The 21,261-nt window shown below is 33.6% G+C and overlaps 1 protein-coding gene across 1 annotated transcript; it reads left to right on the top strand.

Annotated features, from left to right (window-relative positions):
• Positions 1–12,937: 12,937 nt before the first annotated feature.
• LOC104596085 (uncharacterized) lies at positions 12,938–14,707 on the top strand. Its single transcript, XM_010257106.2, has 3 exons — positions 12,938–13,112; positions 13,304–13,630; positions 14,387–14,707. Exons 1-3 carry the CDS (start codon positions 13,031–13,033, stop codon positions 14,494–14,496), a joined length of 519 nt encoding a protein of 172 aa, XP_010255408.1. The 5' UTR covers positions 12,938–13,030; the 3' UTR covers positions 14,497–14,707.
• The last annotated feature ends 6,554 nt before the right edge of the window (positions 14,708–21,261 follow it).

The following is a 21,261-nucleotide window of genomic DNA, read 5'->3' as shown; positions in this document are numbered from 1 at the left end:
CATTTACCCGATAAACAGTGCAGTCAAAATGATAGTTAATTGAGCTAATCATCACTTACAGCCTTATTCAAAACTTGATGAAAACTCAACTATTTGTCCAACCATCTCCCTCCACATAGGTGTGAGTACATAAACAAATAGGCAATAAAAGTGTAAAACCATTCTACACGAAGAGAAAATAGGTTCCAAACCATTATTATCGATGAGGGTAGGTTTGTCCCTCCACTAACATTATGACATGTGGCATCTCAGAATAGCTAGATGACATCTTGATATCATGTAGGTGATGACTTGCCTTAGTCAAAATGATGGAGTCCCAATTAGTGACCTACCTTCGCCGATTTGGTGACATACCTATAGAGACCTAGCGACCTACCTCTGCTGACTTGGCAACCTACCTTCATCGACCTAGTGCCCTACCTCTAGAGACCTGGCGACCTATCTCTGCCGACCTGACGACCTACCTCCGTCGACCAGGTGACCTACCTCTATTGACCTATTAGAGACCTGGCGACCTACCTCCATTGACCTATTGGAGACCTGGTGACCTACCTCTGTCGACTTAGCAACCTACCTCCAGAGACCTGGGGACTTATCTTCAAAGACTTGGTGACTTACCTCCGCTGACCTAATGGAGACCTAGCTGGAGACCTAGCCGGTTCAAGGGACCTTGGCATGAGGAGTGACCTCCTCGAAGACTTGCTGACCTGACTGAGGTCCAGGTGGCAACCTACGAGGCGTGCTCGCTGACCTCTTCTTTAAGCAAGTTATTGTTTCTGACTTCTCCAGGACCACGACACTTGATTGTTACACCCGTTTTGTCGTATCATCCGCATAGGAGTTGATTGAACAGACTCTATTCCTCTCCTTCGAACACGGTGGACGCGATTTCCTAGGAATCTCAAACACGTTACAGGAAGCTCTCAGTTCCTTACGCCTATATAAAAGTCTCATTTCCAACCTTAGAAGGTATGCGCAATTTAGTTCTTGTAGCTCTCTAGCTTTCTCAAAAATCTCTAATTCATTGACTTAAGCATAGGAGTGCCCACCCTGGGTAAAGCAGCCCGGGCACTCTAACACTATCTGTTCGCAGGTCGCCCCAGTAGACTATATAGCTCGTCATTATTCAACTCGGCATCCGAGTCACCTTCTAGCTTGGCATTGTTCAACTAGACATCCAAGTCACTTTCCAGCTAGGAATTGTCCATCTTGACATTTAAGTCACTTGCTAGCAGAGAACTGCCAAATCGCGCATCATCAATTATATATATAGAGTTTCAAGTACAAGTAATAGATATAGTTGGGCAACATCTCAAGATATCAACGCAATTTAACTACTCTTTTACAAACTTTCAAATATACAAATAATATTTGAAAGAAAATTTAAACTTAGAATTTTAGGGAGGACAAAAACCTATGGCCATGATGAGTTTTGAAATCTTGGAATAATATGACACGGCTTTATATTGGGTCTGTTTACTTTGAATCTGATTGAAAATCCTGATCAACCCAAGAAGTATTCATCTAAGTACCTTTGATTAAGCTAGAATACACAATATGGCATTGACACATTTGAGTCCTAAAACAAATATCCTGCTAAACCAACAAAAGCATTTGATCATGCCAATAGGAGCTAACCGAAGGAACTTACCATAATAGCAAGCATATCCCTAACCTAAATCATATATGATGTCCATTTTATGTTATTGAGGACTACATGGGACAAGTCAGTGAGGCAAAATCCATAAAATAGAAATATAATATGGATGCCTTTCAGGACAATGAGATTATTTTAATTAGCGTGAATAAAAATATAAAGCTGTGAATTTTATAATTGTGAACTAAATTAAAACCCTCCAATGGTTTTGGCATCAAATTTGTTAGACATCCTTAATTTATTGTTGTCTTTCCCCAACCTTTCCTGATAAAGGGCATAGCAGTTCAAGGCCTTTTAACTTATGATTTTATGCCTGTTTTGTCTTTACGTATGTACTTGTAGATTTCACAAGTAAAATTTACTACAATTTATAGTACTTGTATAAGTGATGTTCCTGTAATTAATGCTTGTAGGGAAGCAAATGGGAAAGTAAAATAATTAGATGAAAAAAAATAGTATATTTACACCAACATTGTCTAAAATGCATTGTAGTAGGGGATATAAAACCTGCATGACATTTCATTAGTTCAGGATATAATTTTGGGACTTCATTAGATTAACTTGAAAGTTCTTAACTTGGTCTCACAAAAGAAGTGGATTTGAAGGGATTCCAAGGTCAGAATTGTTGCAGGCTTGAAACAACTTGGTAGTGCATCTCAACCACACTTCTTTGGCATTAAAAGTTAATTCCTGCACATTCCAAGCTTAAATATTAGAAATGACGTATATTACTCTTAAATTGAATGAGATAAGGTGATTTATTGGTTTGATTGTTGAAGATTATCCATATCAGGCTGGAACAAATACAATGGTTCATATAGTGGAGCTTTAATGTTGAACATTTGCAGGCAACAAATGTTAAAGTGTCTTAAGTTCTCCTTACATTCCAAGGTTGTTAAGGATTATACCATAATTTCAATCAAAACAAAATAGAAAATTAAATTTCATATAAGGGACCAAGGAATACAAGTAAACTTGGGAGTAGGGGGGATACGATGATTCATAATTTCTAGTTTGATACTGAACCAATCCACTCAACTTTCAGTTGGGATATTTAAAACTTTGACAACACTCCCGATTTACTTGCACTAACTGGACAAGCCAGATTTGCACACAAGACCAAAAAATTCGAAGTCTTAACATCTATAAATTTTCTTTCATCAGAAACCATCACCAGGTCAATTCGTTCACATCCTTGAATCTAGACCAAGTTGAACCAATCCACTCGACATTCAGTTGGGATATTTAAAATACTGATTCTATACCCCTTGAATGCTGGAGCAACTTGGATATCAATCCAGTTAACCTTTTCGCTTTTGATTGATGCATTAGAATATATGTTCCAACAAATCCTCGTGGTGCAGAGCCCTGGTATAGTTGTACCTGAAACAGATTTTTATTTGCGCAGATTATGGGGTGATCTGAATGAGTGTGTGTTTACCATATTTTGGAGACAACTAATATTATATATCTATCAAATTGACCATTTGAAACATAAGATATTTGGTTTGGGTCTGAATCGGTTTGAGACAGGCAGGAATTGTAATTGACCCAATTATTAATCAGAACAAAATCATGGGACCTGAACCAACATAACCGGTTTGGTTCTGGTTCAGTTTGGGCAGTCAGGTAGAACCAACCCATTGGCAGCCCTATTGATACTTATGAACTCTTATTTGGCAGCCCTATTGATACTTATGAAGTCTTATGAGCTCTTATTGGGATAATAGCTTGTTTTTACGTCCAAATAGTCTGTGTTAAATACAAGCCTTTCTTTCAGTCTAGATACTCTTAAACACCTTTACTCTATATAAATTCCCCTTTCCTTAGTCATGTAAAATGAGGCTTGAGCAGCTCCAATATATCAGCTGGTGGAGAGCAAGTAATGCCAAAGAAAGGGAAGGTGGTTTCATATGCTCAAAGTGAGGGTAAAACAAGAATGAGTAACATTCCCACCGAGCTTTTCACTGACATTAGAACATATCGCCAGTGTTAATTATCTTCAAGGCTGCTTCAGAAAAAATAAAAAAGATCCTCGTCAGGGTATGTAGGGCCGGCCATCCCAAATGGCCCTGGATGGGAAAAGGGAGAGGAGTAGGAGAAGAGCCTAATACTTTATAGAAAGAGGCATAGGAGAAGCCTTCAAGACGATCGAAGGACCATATTCTATAATTAAGATGAAAAAATTGAAATAAGGCATCCATGAGGAGTTAAAGAAAGTTGGCAACTTCTAGCCTTCCATAATCTCTTAGGCCTCCTCTAAAGACAAGATCCTGGAAAACACCAGTTAGTGAGAGAACAGCCATTTAAGATATTGTTTTTTTTTTTTTTTTTTTATATATATCTGGAGATAGAAAACTCTGTTTTGGGAAAAGTGGATATCACTCTAGAGATTTTTCTAGTACTATAATATCATGTATCGAAGAAGATTATTTATATTAAAATTAATTAATATCACTTAATATAATTAAATGGAAGTAATTAATTAATTATTAACTTCATAGAAGATAAGTTTTCAAATAATTAATATTATTTTGATGTATGAAATGAATGGTACACTGTGAACATGACATTAAGTTGTATTTTTTTTCTGGTTCTTGGATCAGGTAAATCAAATATTTTAAAAGACTGAGTTGTCTTCAAGTCATGGAGTGTTCCATTTGATCCTACTAGTGGTTGATACTCTAAATATAATCTACTTTCACAAATATTTGGCATTTTGGATTAGTCTTCATGGTGTCAATAAGGTTGCTGAGTATATTATTACTATATTGCAGGGGAAGAGTCTGGATATGTCCCAGACTCAAGTGCAAAGTGTTCTTTCAATTTTCTTCAGATAAGATGAGCCCAGGCCACATGCATGCCTTACAAATATGACCAGAGCTGATTGTGTATACATAGCAGATCCTTGCTCATAGCAAAGATGCTTGGGTTAGTAGGAACTTAGTTTAGAGTGTTGATAACACAATATTCTAAACCCACCCCAGATCTGAAACCTTTCCCTTCATTAACTTCAGATCTAACCCTCCCATAGGCCACAAATGCTGAATTAGTGGGACTATTAAAATGCTTGTAATATCAAGCATGCAAGTACCCCTAGTAATTCTTGCACCAAACAGCCAACATCATCACTTATAAGAATTCTTTAAAAAAATTCTTGTCATATCAAGCTTTTGTTTCCTTCCTTTTGTTTCTTTTGGGCTATTATAAATATCTAGCTTAATACATAAATTAGCATACAATAAAATTAAAACATAGACATTCTTCTCATATGAAATAAACAACATAGGACATATTTGGTTCAATTCTCATTCTGTCTCATTTTTACCCAAGATGAAATTCTAAAATGGAAAAGAATTGGTAAAAATAGGCAGAAGGAGAAAATATTAGGTCTCCAACAGTCAATGTTTACCACTTGGCATAGATGTTTTGTAAAAGTACTTTCGCAAAAGTGCTTTATAAAAGTGTTTTCATAAAAGTGCTTTCGTAAAAGTACTTCCATAAAAGTACTTTTGTAAATGTACTTTCATAAAAGTGCTTTCATAAAAGTGCTTTTATAAAAGTACTTTTGTAAAAGTGCTTTTATAAAAGTATTTTTGTAAAAGTGCTTTTATAAAAGTACTTTATTCATAAAAGTGCTTTAGTAAAATACTTTTATAAAAATGCTTTCGTAAAAGTGCTTTTATAAAAGTACTTTCATAAAAGTGCTTTCATATAAGTACTTCTGTAAAAGTGCTTTCATATAAGTATTTTTGTAAAAGTACTTCCAGAAAAAGTGCATTCATGTAAAAATACTTTCATAAAAGTGCTTTTGTAAAAGTGGGTTTATAAAAATGCTTTCATGTAAAAGTACTTTTATAAAAGTGTTTTTGTAAAAGTGTTTTCGCAAAAGTAAATATTTATGGCAACAATTTTGTAGGCAGAGTTTCTTTAAAGAATGAAATGAACAAGATGGGGCATGATTATTTTTCATGTTGCAAGCTATTCAATTTTTGTGTTATGAAGCTGATTTTTTATTTTAAAAAGAATATGACTTTTGGCAAGAATTTTGTAACCAAACACTCTAATGTTATTCACTCTTGTGTAGAATAAACAAGAATTAAGAGAATGAGGCGGTCATAGATAGTAAAAACAAAATTATAATTTCCAAGAAAAAAAAATAGTGTATTATAATTCATGGAATGCATGGAATCATAATATATGCATTATACACTTATAAGTTGTAACCATATGAGTTATGCAAAACAAATATGGAATTGGACTGAGGTGAAAGTAGTCACAAGTAGTTTGACTTACCAAATGCAAGTTCTGCCTTTTTGTTGCGGTAGTGGAAAGAAAGTGTTAATCACCAAAAAAAGCATTAAAAGAGCATACAACCTAAAAAGGATTAAAACATTAAAAGAGAATATAGAAGGATGGTTACTAAAAGCGCAAAGAGTAAAAGACTCCACACGTGAGATTCAATATATAGAAAATGTTCAACCGGAAGATACCATCTTCCAAGGAGAATGATTACGCCTATTCACGTAGTAAGTAAAAAGTCACTGGAATGTCAGACAAAAGATTTAGTGGTAAAAAAAATTAGGAAAAAATTCGAAGACATAGACACTTGTTAATTAGCTAGAGGATTAATGTCGATCATTAGAAAAAAATAATTATTTTTTATAATAAATAAAATAAAACAATTCTTATTGTTGCATGCTCACAAGTGACCGTAGGTTATCATCCCAGTCGAAGCTATCAATCTTCTCATCGCCAATGACGGAAGCTATCAATCTTCTCATCACCGGGAGGTGGCCTGCGGTACATGTGTCCATCGTGGAAAAATACAAGGAAACAATAGCGTTCACTTGCATCATCGCCGGTCGGTCAGATTCGGCAGAGACAAAGTGAGAGAGGGAGAGACATAGCAGCGTCCAAGGGGAGCAGAAATGAGAGACAGAGTGAGAAAGGGAGAGAGACAACCATTGTTGGAAACAACAACGTTCACTTGCTTGTAACTCGCCGTGGGATGGTGAGAGACAATGAAAGCCGGTCCCTATGACTCGCCGTGGGATGGTGAGAGACAACCAAAGCCGGTCGGTCAGAGTCGGCAGAGACAGAGACGAGAGATAGAGGCGAGAAAGAGGGAGAGAAGCAGAGGTGAGAAGAAAAGAAATATCATTTAGTGGGGTGGATTCCATTTAATTGTTTACCCAGGAAGAAGAACAGAAATACAGCATTCAGGATATGCCCCTACTCAGTCAAGTGCATAAATACAAGTTGTAATGTAAACACTCAGGTTGAGTTAGGTGGGCCCGGATTGGGCTACTAAATGCCTTAACCGAAGCCCAACTTGAGAAACGTTGATCCAGCTCAAAGTTTGGGCTCTGGACTCTAGGGATAAGCACCAATAGTCTGTGTGTGAGACATGTGCCGGGCTCGGGTTCAGACTTTGTCAAAATTTGAATGGATCCAGTCCAAAATCTGGGACTGAAACAGTGTAAGTTGAGTCGGACGAGCTGCTGAGATCAGATTGGCGCCCCACAGGCCACAGCACCTCCCACCCGTGTATTGGGAACATCTCTCTCCATGACAAGTATGTGAAATATTCCTAATTTACAGTCAGATGTGCATGTAGGGCGCCCTCCGTGGAGTGCCAATGTGATCTCCAGGCTGCCCATGAACAGGTCAGATCAGTGTATGCATACGCAAGGTTTAAAATTTCGCTATCAGCCGATATGTGTCGAATCTTTGAGGTTTCGGCATGGGGAACAGTACCAAATCTTTAGTATCGTTCCTTTTTTTCCATTCCGGAAATATATCGTGCCCATATCGGTAACGTTTCAGTGAGTATTGGCCTATTTCGGTGCTATATCGGCCGATACAATGCAATTTTACTGTTGTGGAAAAAAAAAAAACTTCATTCGAAAGAGGGCTTCTAAACTCATTTTAGAAGTCCTCTTTCTTCCCAAAACCCTATAGAAACCTTCATATCATTCTTGAAGATTGAAATCTATCCAAAACCCACCAAAACATTCACAAATTTCCAAGATCCAACAAGTTTTTCAAGATTGTTAAAAAATGAGCGAAAATATGTATGCTTTTTCAATTTTTTTAAAATCTTAGCCAATGGTTTTGTGTTTTTTTAGTTTGGATGCTTAGAAACATCTTTGAGTATGTTGATATGTTATTCATTTGCAAAAAATCCCATTTATTTTGCTCCATCTTTGTGAATATTTGAAAATTTTCTAGAATATTAAAAATCTGAAAGAAATGAAAATTTTAGGGTTTTTTTTTGTGATCTATCTCTAAATATTGATTATGTTGTAGATCTATGGATGATCTATCATGTCCATAGATCAATTTAAATTTCTTCTAAATAATTGATTTTTTTTTATTTTTTTATTTTTAGAATAATATATAATATACAGATAATTTCTTCAGTTTTTTTGTGATCTAACCCTATAGGTTGAGTATGTTGTAGAGCTAAGAATGACATCAATATATTGAAATTTCATATGAAAAATTTAATTTGTTTTTATTTTTATTTTTAGATTATAAATATTTATTTATTTATCTAACTTTTTTGCTATGATAAAATTCTAATAATAAATATTTACAATAAATATATGGATGATCTATTATGTTCATAAACCCATTCAATTTTTCTGTTACATATTTACTTTTTAAATTTTAGTTTAATTTTTAGAATAAAACATGCAAAATAATTATTTCAAATAAATAATTATTTAGTTTTTAGAATGAAATATGCAAAACAAGTATTTCATATATTATGTCCATAAATTCATTCAAATTTTCTGTTACATATTTACTTTTTTTTAATTTTAATTTAATTTTTAGAATAAAACATGAAAAATAATTATTTGAATAAAAATAAATAATTATTTAGTTTTTAGAATAAAACATGCAAAATAATTATTAATTTTAGAATAAAAATAATAGATATCCATGAATCCATTCAAAAAAATATTTGTTTAATTTTTAGAATAAAACATACACACTAATTATTTGAGTACAAATAAATAATTATTTAAAAATACAGAAAAATGTTTGATTCAATAATTACAAATTTTATATTGCTATTTGATTCAATGATTGTTAATTGCTTAAATGGATTAGATAACACTTGGAAAAATGTTTAAAACAATTAAAATGATTTTTTAGTAATATTTAAAAATATTTAAAAAATACAAAATAAAAGGCATTGATATATTTCACATTGTAATCTATAATTTGAATGTGAATATAATTGTGGCCTAAAAAATATGAAAACAGTTATTATTTGCTTAATTGGATATTTGTATTAGATAATAATTGAAAAATATTTAAAAAAAAAAATTCATAATAACAATTGAAAATTAACTTACTAACACATTAACACTTAAAATTGGATAATTTATATAATAATTGAACTTTTATGTGATTCATGACTTCATGTAAAGTTTTAACTTTTAAACATCATAATGGGATTCACATGTTGAATTTGTAAATTATAATAGATTTAAAATTTGAAGTTGGAATTTGGAATATTGGAACTGAGTTAAGTATTTTATTAAATAGTATGTTTTTGTTCCCATTTGTTGATTATAATATGTTTTTTTTTTTATAAAAATCCATTAAAATACGTGATTTTTATGTATAAATAGCTCATTTAAGTCTTATATTTAGTGATATTGATGTTTATTTATGATGTAGAGTATTTATAACATTTCCATGTATTTTCATGCGTATTTTAATTTTTCGTCCATATCCATATGTATCCAAGGCGTATCCTGATACGTTTCTTAAATTTGCCCTTCCGATACGCATAGCATTTTCGATACTTTAAATCTTATGCGTACGTACTATTATGGTAAAAGGAGGTCATGGGGTTTTCTACTCTTCAGGTGGAAGCATTTGCGGCTTTAGAAAGAATGTAACTTCCAAAGTCTAGAAATTAAAAACTTAAACAATATCATTTTAGAATTAGATTGTTTGCAGTTAAATCAATGGGCTTTCTAGGAAGTATTTTGACTGGCCCAAGGATGTTATCTTTTTTACTTAAGAAGGATGTTATCTTTTTTACTTAAAGAATATTTTGTTCGTCTGTGATAGTTTAAATTTGTACTTTTCCTTTGTGGTGTTGTTCAAGTAACGGTGTTGCTCATTCTCTAGCCGTTTATGGTTTTGATGTCATTAGTTGTTGGAGTCTAATCCTCCAGTTGAGATTTTCTATCAACAAAATACGTTCCAAACCTTTACCAACTATTTTAATTTCAGCTTATATATGATTAAATGGGATTTATGATTAAGATAAATCTATTTTTATTTACAATATATGATTCCTTATTTTATATTTAATTTTATAGATTGATACTAATTTTATACATATTTATTGTTAGGCTCACAAACAATCATTCATGAGATGAAACCACAAAGTATTTAAAATGAAATAGAAAGTAAGAGAATCTAATGGTAATAAAACAAATGAAATCTAAACAAAAAAAAAAGGTACTGCTAAGAATATAAAAGGTTTGTGTGGCTTGGATGTATTTCTTACATCCAGAAACCTTTTTTTTTTCACTATAAAAATGAATGAGAAACAATACATGGTACCTTATAATTTTCAATCCAAACTAACCTTTGACCCTTTGAACACCTATTCCCTCTTTCCTCTTTCAAATTAAAAAAAAAATCCATACAAAAAAAAGAAAATCACCTTTACATTAAAAACACCATTCTTCTCTCAACTTTGCACCAAAAGAACTCTTGATTATTTACCACATACAAAAGAGTAACCTTTTATATGCAAAATTAACTTTAACCTAAAAGAGGGGATCACACCTATATATCATCAGATTACAACATAATCTAATCTAATGACTGAAAAATAAAACACAAACCCAACATTTATTAAGTTTGAAGTCAAATAGAACTAGAATGGAAAATCCAAATATATAAATGATTCAAATTTGGATTTGTATTTTACATATTCATCAATATCAAATTGAATTCAAATCTCCTAGATTCTTATTGACTTGGATTTGGATATAACCTATTTGAATTGAACCCCAATTAATCTTTTTGCAGCCCTATATTGAGTATGACGACTGAAAATAGGTCTGTAAATGGATCGAATTTGAATCGAATCAGGCTAGATTCGAATTCGAAACTGATTATAAATAATGATATTCAAATTCGATTCGATATCCAACGGGTATCAAATATATCAATTCAAATTCGAATTCGATTATTAAATCAAATATTTGATTTGAATCGAATTCGACTGATTGGCTTTTTGAATTGTAACTGTAACACGACAAGCGTGGGTTCTCGGCAGTGCGAATGCAATGGGTTCCCAATGGCAGTCGTGGGTTGCAGCACAAGGCCGATGATGCTGGATGGTTGAGGCCTAAGGGTTGCTTGAGCTTGAGTAGCGGCAATTGGACGAAAGAAATGGTGTTGATCTTAAGCTTTGAGCTTGAGCTATGGCCGGTGACCGGTGCTTGACCGCTATCACTGATGCTGCCGTCGGTGATGGTGGTTGCTTGGGCAGCAAGTCACAGACTGAGAGAAGAGAGATAAAGGTAAGAGGAAGGATGAGATGAGCGATGATGGCGTCTGAACTCCAATGAAAGGCTGGTGGTTGCTTGGACGATGAGGGGCGGTGACTAGTGATGGACCGATGGTGGTTGCTTGAGCGGCGTCCGACGACAAAGAAGGGAGTTACGAAGTGTTAGGGTTTTGAGAGGTAAAACTAAAAGAGTTCGAATGTAATGTTCGATTTTGAGATTTTCGAACTAATATTATTTTTCATTTTTTTAATATATATACATATATATAATCGGTTTGGATATTTATTGGATCAGATCAATGTATGTTTGAATTCGATTTGATAAAAAAATAATATTCAAATTCAATTTGATTAAACTAAATCTTAGATTCAAATTCAAATTCAAATTTTCAAATACCGCTTATAGGCCTAACCGAAAGCTTTAACTAGCTTAGCCGGTATGTTACGTTCATGAAGGATTGGAGTAAAATCCTGTCTTTACATCAAATATGTTCATAGGTTTAGGGCCTAAAGGGTTGAAGTCATGAAATAAGTCTTAGATGGAAAATTTTCCATCTTATGGATCTGTAGTCTTTTTATTTTGTTGGTGTAACATCCAGTTACGTTGATTATTTCTTGTGTGTGTGTTTGTTTTGGTTTTAATAAAAAAAGAAAGAAGAAAAATGATGAGATGCCATAATGCCATTTCAATGGAATTCAAATCAGCATTCCACAATGTCCTGCAACATATTCCTGTGGTATATTGTGAACATTTCCCGATGATAATGCCAAAACTGATGATGTCATCATCGGAAGATGTTCCCAATAGACGATGAGAATATTCTGTGAGACATTATGGGTGATAATCTTGTGAGGAACTGATTTGATCTCGTTACATTACTATCATATCCTTACAAGAAATAATAAAATTGCATTGCTTTAGAAAGCAGCAAGAAATCCTTTATGGAGAGATTGCTTCTTAGGCCGGCTGATTAGATTAGGGAAGCCATGCCCATGCATGCCAAAGTCATCATATCTTATTATTTCAAACTTGATTTTACTTTTACAAAAGTTTTGCCCCAAAAAAAGTGTAAAGTAGATTAAAAGGGAGGGTGGACTAAATTACAACATGGAGAGATCCTTAATTCTCGCTCTTCCGGTAATTAATATTAAGCAATTCGATCCCAGTTCACGTTCCCATTAATTACGATCAACTTAGTACTTACTGGAGTGGTGGACTTTTGATTACCCTCTTAATTAGTTATTAACCTCTCTCTACATCTCTTTCTCATATATAATTTCACTTTAGTTAAGAATTTAAGATGATGGCGACGACTTTCTAATTTCTTGATTATTAATTAAACGCAACTTGTGTCTTGTGATGTACCAAAACCAAAATATATCGTTAAGAAACAAACATCTATTGTTGCCTTTATGATTTTTGACCAAGTTGAGATGAGAACAATCCAATGCTCTATATACATGTACAAGACCATCACCATATGCATGGATCTAAACTACTTCTGAGTGTCAACCAAATTATATTAAATCCCCAATTAATTTATCTTTCAAACAAATTGACTTGCTTAAAATAACAAATAGATGATCTCTCTATGACTGTGAAATTAAGTCAAAGCAAAAAGCGAAAAGCAATGTCGTATGTACATGCACACCTCAACCTAGGCCTCCATCTCTTATAAATAAAAGCTTGCATATATGCCAATTGCTAAGACGTGCTATATAGCTGTGTTCATCAGGGCAATATATATATATACATAGAGAGAGAGACCCACTGTTCACTGTTGCAGAAGCACAACCAAAACCATTCAAATATATATATGGATTCCTTCTACAGCACGACTACCTTGGCTGCTTTCACGCTGCTGCTCGCTCTCCTCCTCCCATTTCCACTTGCATTTGGTAATCGCATTCGTTTTTCCTTTGATTAATTGGTTTTCTATTTATTCTTTACGCTCAGTTTGGTAAGATTACAAATGCAAATATGTATTCTATAGTGTAAATACATACAAAAATAATACAAAGTTTTTTTTTTTTTTTAAATATCATTTCACATGTATGTGCATATGGAAATTGTGTATGTGAGACTGCAGGTGGAATTACATGCGAGAACTTGCCGAATGAATACTGTGCATTCTCAGTATCGTCTGCCGGTTTCCGATGCGTGCTGGAGAAATACGAGGCAGGTGCCGACGGCGTCAAGCTTGGATGCAAGTCATCGGATGTGCTTGTGGAAAACACGGCTAGCTGGGTGGAAATAGATGACTGTATTGAGTCGTGTGGACTCAAGAGGAAATCAGTTGGCATCTCCTCCGACTCGCTCTTGGAACCCAACTTCCTTCATAAGCTTTGCTCTCCCAAATGTTTTCAGTTCTGCCCAAATATTGTTGATCTCTATTTCAATCTTGCAGCTGCAGAAGGTTCGTTTCATTACAGCTAACTAGCCCTGATTTTTTCCTGTGAATAAAAAATATAACCCTAGTTTCATTGATAATTAGGGTTATTAATGGATTCAAAAATTCTAATACCTGATTGATCCTGTTATCTTAAATTTGGTTGTTAGAACTTGCATAGATTATATGCAAATTTAAAGTCATATACTAATTGCATAGATTATATGCAATTACTTGGGTAAGTTATTTTTAGGAAACACTTACCTGCGTAAGTACATTTACCTATGTTATTTTATTTCCTAGGAAAATAAGGTAATGACCATTTTAACCATAAAAATCCATTATTAAAAGAGGTGTTTTTGTCCCATTCAAGTATAAGCAACTTACTCCTTATGTGAGAAAGTTATTTATCCACTTAGAAGATGGGTATCACTTACCTAGGAAAATAAACTATTTTTGGTCCTCACATAAATCTGAAAAATAAACATGGAATTCTTAGTCAATGGGAACAAAAAAAATAACCTCCTAAATTTAATATTTTATATATATATATATATATATATATATATATATATATATATATATATTGTATAAGTCAAAATGTAAATATTTTTCTACAACGTAACTATTTTGGATTTTTCCATGTTAAATGACATGGTTTGGACTCGTATCAAATTTGAATACAAATACTTTTCTAACGCTTTGTTAATTGATATTAAGGTAGTTATTTATTTATTTCACATTGACCTTGTTTAATTAATTAATTAATTATTGTCTGTACAGGTGTGTATCTGCCAAAGCTATGCCAGAAAATGCGATCTAAATTTGGACAAGTTTGGGCACCAGTAGGAGCTCCTACATATGGACAACCAATCCCAGGGGGAGAAGTCTAAGCCTCCATTTATTTATGTATGTATGTACTTTTCCCTCTAATGGGGGGACCAACTTTAAACCCTGCCTTATCACCATCACCTTTTGTTTACTGAGATCTATTCTGGCCCACTGCCAACTCTATACGTGAGTCGTCCGTTGTCTTCGTGTTCTTCTTCTCTTATTTTTGTACTACTTATTAGTGCTTTATATTTCCATATATATGACTACTGGTCAGGACCCGTGCAATGCAACGCACGGGCTTTGTTGTAAGAAATTGAGTTAGAAAGTGTCTTATGTCATTTCTTATTGGTTTAAGTCGGAATAAATCCATCACAATCTTTATTTATTTTGCTTTGTATGATTTAGTAAATTGGTATTAAATTTCATTAAATTTTTATTTTTAATAATATTTATTGAGGTTGATTATGCCAATGTTTTAAAAATTGACCCAAAATTAGAGATGATTTGGACACTAACTTCTGGATCAGTGGTTCGACTATCCGGTCTGCATGGATGGCCCATTGTAATTAAAAAAACAAAATAATAAAAAAATAATTAAAATAAAAAATGGCCAAAACTATTGTTCGGGTCAAACGGGTTGATGGTTCGACTGCCTGAGGCAATGGGTCACTGACCAAGTCAATGGTTTTTGGCTAATGAATGGTTCAGGGGTGAAATAGAAACTAGTTGTCTAAATGATTTCTGGGCAGAACGACCCTACCGTCTGAGTCGATGATGATTCAAAAACCATGGATTATAAAATATTATATATTATAGGTGTCATATTATAATATTTATATATAAAATATAAAACATAATATAAAATAATATATCATACACATTATCTATTGGGGGTTATTGTTGGGCTGGACAAATTATGATTTCTGAACCGTTATTGACCCGAATGAGGAGATCATTTGGCTTGAAAACCATCTAGGCAACCAGTTCCATTTCACCCTTAAACCGTTCCTTTGACAAAAATCATTGACTTGGTCATCAAACCATTGACCCGAATGATCAAACTGCCAACCTATTCAATTTGGACAATGGTTTTTAGTTGTTTTTTATTTTAATTATTTTTTATTTTATTTTTCCAATGGCAATGGGTCCTTCGTTCAGATCAGGTGGTCGAATCGCTAAATTAGAAACTGGTGGCGAAAATGGTTTTGGTTTAGGTTGATTTTTAAAACATTGGGACAAATACCAACCCACCCTTTCCTCGGTCATCAAAGTTTGGACTTCCCTAAAACCCACCATAAACCCAATCAACAGTTAAAACAATTGCCCTGATCGGGCGAGGCAAGTAAGGATCCTTAGTAAGGGTGGGTTAGATTGCCATCTTTACTTGGGTTTTCAAATGCATTATAGAAAAATACGGCTGAAAAGATGAAAGTCTAGTTAGTATCAGGTTGAATCCCTATAGGGTTAGGTTGGGTTCAGAAACTATATGTCATATGTCGGGTTCCAGTAAACACATTAGAGTGTCGAGTTAGGGTGAAGGCAAACATATACTAAACCTGACTTGTATTTAATTTTCATTATTTTAAAATTGAATTTAAATAAATTTTAAATTAATAAGTTTTACTTTTATTAAATTTTAATTTATTTAGTAAATTTTTATTAATGTGTAATTCAAGTTATGATATATGCTAAGTTACTATTTCTTAAAATTTGAACCCAGCTTATTGTGTTTATTTTTTTATTATTTTAAAGTCAAATTTAAATCAATGATAATTTATTTAGTAAATTGTTATTGATGTATAAATTAAGTTATGATATTATGCTAAATTTACCACTGTTTAAAATTTTTAATAATGTAGAATTTTTTATTATAAATTAAGCATAATATTCATGTAATTAATTATACAATTATTATTGTTAAAATAGAAAATCAGTAATTTATTTTAATTTTTCTATTATGTAAATCATTTTTAAATGGAAATGAATAATTTTATGAATTACTAACATTAATTAACTTTGCAAACTTTTATTATTAATTGAATTTAACATACAATAGTACAATAATGCCAACACATGGGACCCATATTGTATGTTATACCCTTAAATAGTTCAAGTTTTCTCTCTTTCTTTTCCTGAGATGTCTCTCTCCTATTGACCCACGTAAATGAATAGAAAGTAATTAAGAGAATTTTAGGAGAAAATAAGGGGTAAACTAGAGAGAGAAAGATTTTAAGAATATTTAGGAGAGAGATGTTTTAAGAAGATTTTTAGGCAATTAGGAAGTGGGGACTAATAGGAGAAAGAAAAGCCTTGCTGATGTGGCTCAATGAGAGGGTAGGGAAGGGGTAATGGAGAAAGGAAAAGGAATTAAAGAGAATGTAGGAAGGGGGTTTGGAGAAAGGGAAGGCAATGTGACATGGAATGCTTTGCTTTATATCTATCTATGTATCTATCTATCTATCTATCTATCTATATCTATACTATCCATAAAAGTGTGAATAGTCTTTGGCTTCTAAAATTTTCATTGGACCACAAAATGCCCCCTCTAAAGTTTGAATTGAAAAACAATAAAAAGGCAAAATTGTTATTTTACATCCTCATTTAATAATGCTTATTTGATAAAAAGATACAAAAGAACTTATTTTGTTCAATAATTAGAAAACAAGTTATAGCAAAAATGTCATTTTACATTTTTCGTTTACTGCTTTTATACTATTATTAAAAGTGTGAATAATGGTTGGGACTTTTGTACTAGAATACCCTTTTGAATTTAGTTACTCTCTAATTGTGAGGGCACAAAATGTAATTTGAACTACTACATTTCTCCTCATTCAATTCCCTCTCATTAAGTAGTATTAACTCTCATTCCTTTACTGAATCCTATATTTAAGATACTATTTTCACAAAATAAAAAATATAAATTTTATTAATTTGATCTGCATCCAATGCTTTTAACGATATAAATACATGTTTTTTTTTTAAATTTACCCAAAAATGGAACCATTTTTCCATCATGGTAGTGAGTAAGAAATTTAGCCATCTAAGTCAAGTGGGCTAATCCATGATGTTATAATTAAATAAAAAATTTTAAAATATAAACAAATAACAAATATAGAAAAATTGGGCATACACATTACTCATATTAAAACAAAAATAAGTATGATAAATAATAATTATTCTTATTGATGTTGGAAAGATATCCAAAAGTAAAAAATATTTTTGTGGTGGTGAGTCAACAATTCAACCTTGTGAGTTAAATATGGCAACCCTTAATATCATAATTACATAAAAATGAAAAATATAAAAAAACACAAAAGTATTATGTAATGATAAAAAATTTTGTAAATAACATTTAGGCACCTGTCTAATATTTTATATTAATCATATCAAAGAAAAATAAGTGTGATAAATAATAATTGCTTTATTGATGTTGGAAATAAAATATAAAATTTCAAACCAATCCAAAAATGAAATTCTTTTCTTAGTGGCAGGTTAACAATTCAACCTTTTGGGCCATATGTGTCAATCATTGATTTCATAGTTAAATAATAAAAATTAAAAAAAGATAAAAATGCAAAAAATATGAAAAAGATAGAAACTCTATAGAAAACATTTGGACACATCTATAATATTTTACATTAATCATATTAAAAATTAGACACGATAAACAAGAATTGTTTTCAACTCTTTATTGATGATATAGATAAAATACAAAATTCAAAATTAACCAAAAAGTGAAATTGTTTTCCTATTTGGTGGTAAATCAATTCAACATTTCAGGTCAAATGTATCAACTTATGAAGTTATAATTAAAAAATAAAATTTTATTTTAAAAAGATAAAAACAACATCTGGGTAATATCTCTATATTAATGAACCATAATAAGTGTGACAAATAAGAATAATTTTGTACACATATAAATATAACAGATTTTGAAAACATATTATATATTATCATCATCACAAAATTTGTCATGTACAAAACGCATTCACAAATACTAGTATATATATGTATATATAGGTGTTCTTAAAGCACTAGGCCATTGACAAAAGACTCTTACATTATTGTAATTTGTAACCACATCGAATCTCTCTAGTCAGACTGCTTAATTTTCTGTTTAACTGAACTATTTATATTTTGCTAATAAAAATGCATTATTAATTGTCACCAAGCTGGTGGATGTGTATCGTTCTTCTATTTTGAAAATTAAGGATTAATAAACGTAGGAATAACTCCAATTAGTGATAAAGTACCCATTTTGTAGGGCTTTTGGGACAAACTTCTTGTTTTTTGAACAGGTCCCCACACGGAATTCATTTAAGTCATGTTTGTTGAAAAAACACAATTATAAACTGAAGTTACTCCATGTAGCTTGTCTGGAACACTAGTATCCAGATTGCACCCATAAATAAAAGGATTTAAGCATCCATAATAAATCACCACCAAAGTAATTTAACACAAGTTGAAAAGCCTAGAAGGATTAAGAATAAACCAAAAATAGACATGAATAGAAATGATTAGAGATGATTTAAACACCCATAATTTAAGAATTGATATGGCGTTAGATAGAATGAAGAGATGCAGTTGACCTATTATAATTAGGATAAGGCTTAAATGATGATGATGACCATGGCAATGATAATTATTAACCCAACCGAATGAAATGTGGGTAAACCCCCTTATTAACTTAGATCATTTATCAGAACAACCCCTATAGTTTAATAGATTTACTTAAACTTATTCTATAATTTTCATTTTACTAAAACATTCCCTATAGTTTGCAACCTATTTACTTAATCAACCTTTTCACTAAGAAGTGTTTGTTTTGCCATTTTAATATGGTAACATGATCATTTAAATTAAGTGGAAAATGTTCTAGGGTATGGGCTCATAATTTTTATTCCAAAAGTACCCCTAAAACTTCATATAGAAAACACAATTGACCAATTAGAGTGATTGCTTGCGTCTTTTTAAGGGCAAAAATGGTATTTTCATTTTTATTTTCTTTTGATTAAGTTTATTCAAATAGACATAAATATTAGGGTCAGAACTGTCATTTTCTACTCTCATCTAATGGAAAGTTGATTAGGTAATAGATTGAAAACTATACACTACAAGAAAAATGGCCTAAGCCGGCAGTCCTAAAGACCGGCGCTACAATGACAACAAAGGTGGCTTTCCTCCCGTGACCGCCGTCTACAAAACTAAAATAGCAATCAACAACTTTTGTGGTTTAATATCAATAAAAGTAATATAATTAAAAAAAATTCAAAAATAGGTTAACTTTTTAAAAATAATATCAATAAAGGGCAAAAATACTGTTCACCTTCTTCTTCTTGCCCTTTGTTCATCAAAGCCGCCACCCGCTGCTGCCTCCACCCACTTCCGCCTTTGCCTCTGACAACGTTGCCGGAGGTGGCCGGAGGCAGGGGTGGCGGCGGCAGCGCTGGTGGTTTCTCTGTCCAATGCTGCCACCTCCGCCCACCTCCACCTCCGCCTCCACCTCCACCACCACCTCCGCCCACCTACCACCGCCACCTCTGCCTCCGACCACCTTCGACAACATTGCCGGAGGCGGCGGAGGGTGGCAGCGGACGACGGTGGCGAGTGGTGGAAAACGGCGACTCTAGTGAACAAATGGCAAGAAGAAAAAGATGAACAAATTTTTAAAAAGTTAACCAATTTTTGAATTTTTTTAAATATATTACTTTTATTGATATTAAACCCCAAAAGTTACCCTTATATGCTATTATTAGGCGGCGGTCTTTGGAAATTGACACGGCAATTTCTTATTCTAAACCGGAGAGAGAGAGAGAGAGAAGTTGAAACCAAAAACTCTCAAGACTTTCGTGCTCTCCCGCGTTCCATAGAAGAAAAAATTTGTAGACAACTCCACCGAGAAGCAGAGATCAATCGAATTCAAGGGAAAACTCCATACCATCTCGTTGATCGACTGAGAATGCAAAATTGATTGACCGAGGAATCAACGGAATACCAGCGTTGTACGACTCTCCATTCTAGCATTATTCGTTTGAGTAGGCTCCATGGGGGCATGAATCAATCAGGTGAGAGATGGTAAGATTTGTCTCCATCGAAGGCTCCTGATGGAGCACAATCCGGTCGGTCCTAGCTGTCAACGATCTTGCCTTTGACTGGAGCAAAAGGTGCCTGAAACGGGGAAGAAAGCAAGTAATCTCCGGGGAGGAATCCGGTGAGAGTGCTCCAAAGCTCAAGTTAGTATCTTCGCAAAGGCAAGATAAAAAACCAGATGGCGCAAAATTATCACATACCTCCTTCTTGGGGGGAAGAGAGCCTTTTATAACCACTTCGCGCACTCACTCCCAAGCTCCTGTCAGGTCGGGTATCATTACCTCTGCACTTCTACCAGTTCGGGTGTCATCACCTCTGCTGGGGCAGGCAACCACCACTGCTCTCTTTGTCGGAGACATCTCTGTGACTGGAGGTGGCGGTGGCAGGTGGCCGTTGAAGTGCGGCTGTTAAGCGTCAGATCCTAAGTCAGTCAGGTGCGCCGCCTCAGGATACGGACTCCTTTGGTGTCAAGTACGGTTGTTTAGTTCGGCGGCCTGGAGACGAAGTGCTGGAGTGGTGTGCGAGGTAAAGTCTTGAGTTCAGATAGAGGTGTGGCCCGAACTACCCTGGGGTGGGCCAGTTCGGGTTGTTGCCCTTTGTGCTCCTCGTAAGTCTCGGGGTCAAAGGGAGAGTTCGGGCTCCTTTTGGGGAGCTCGGACGCTGGTTCCTCCTCTCGGAGCTCGCGCCTTGAGCGTACTACCGTTCTGGGCTGTTGCTTCTGCCACGTGTTGGGT

The sequence above is a fragment of the Nelumbo nucifera genome, chromosome 1 (assembly GCF_055504915.1).
Source record: "Nelumbo nucifera cultivar China Antique chromosome 1, China Antique-T2T, whole genome shotgun sequence".
In the NCBI taxonomy this organism is placed as follows: domain Eukaryota; kingdom Viridiplantae; phylum Streptophyta; class Magnoliopsida; order Proteales; family Nelumbonaceae; genus Nelumbo; species Nelumbo nucifera.
The sequence above is the reverse complement of the archived record's forward strand: the minus strand, read 5'-3'. Positions and strand labels throughout refer to the sequence as shown.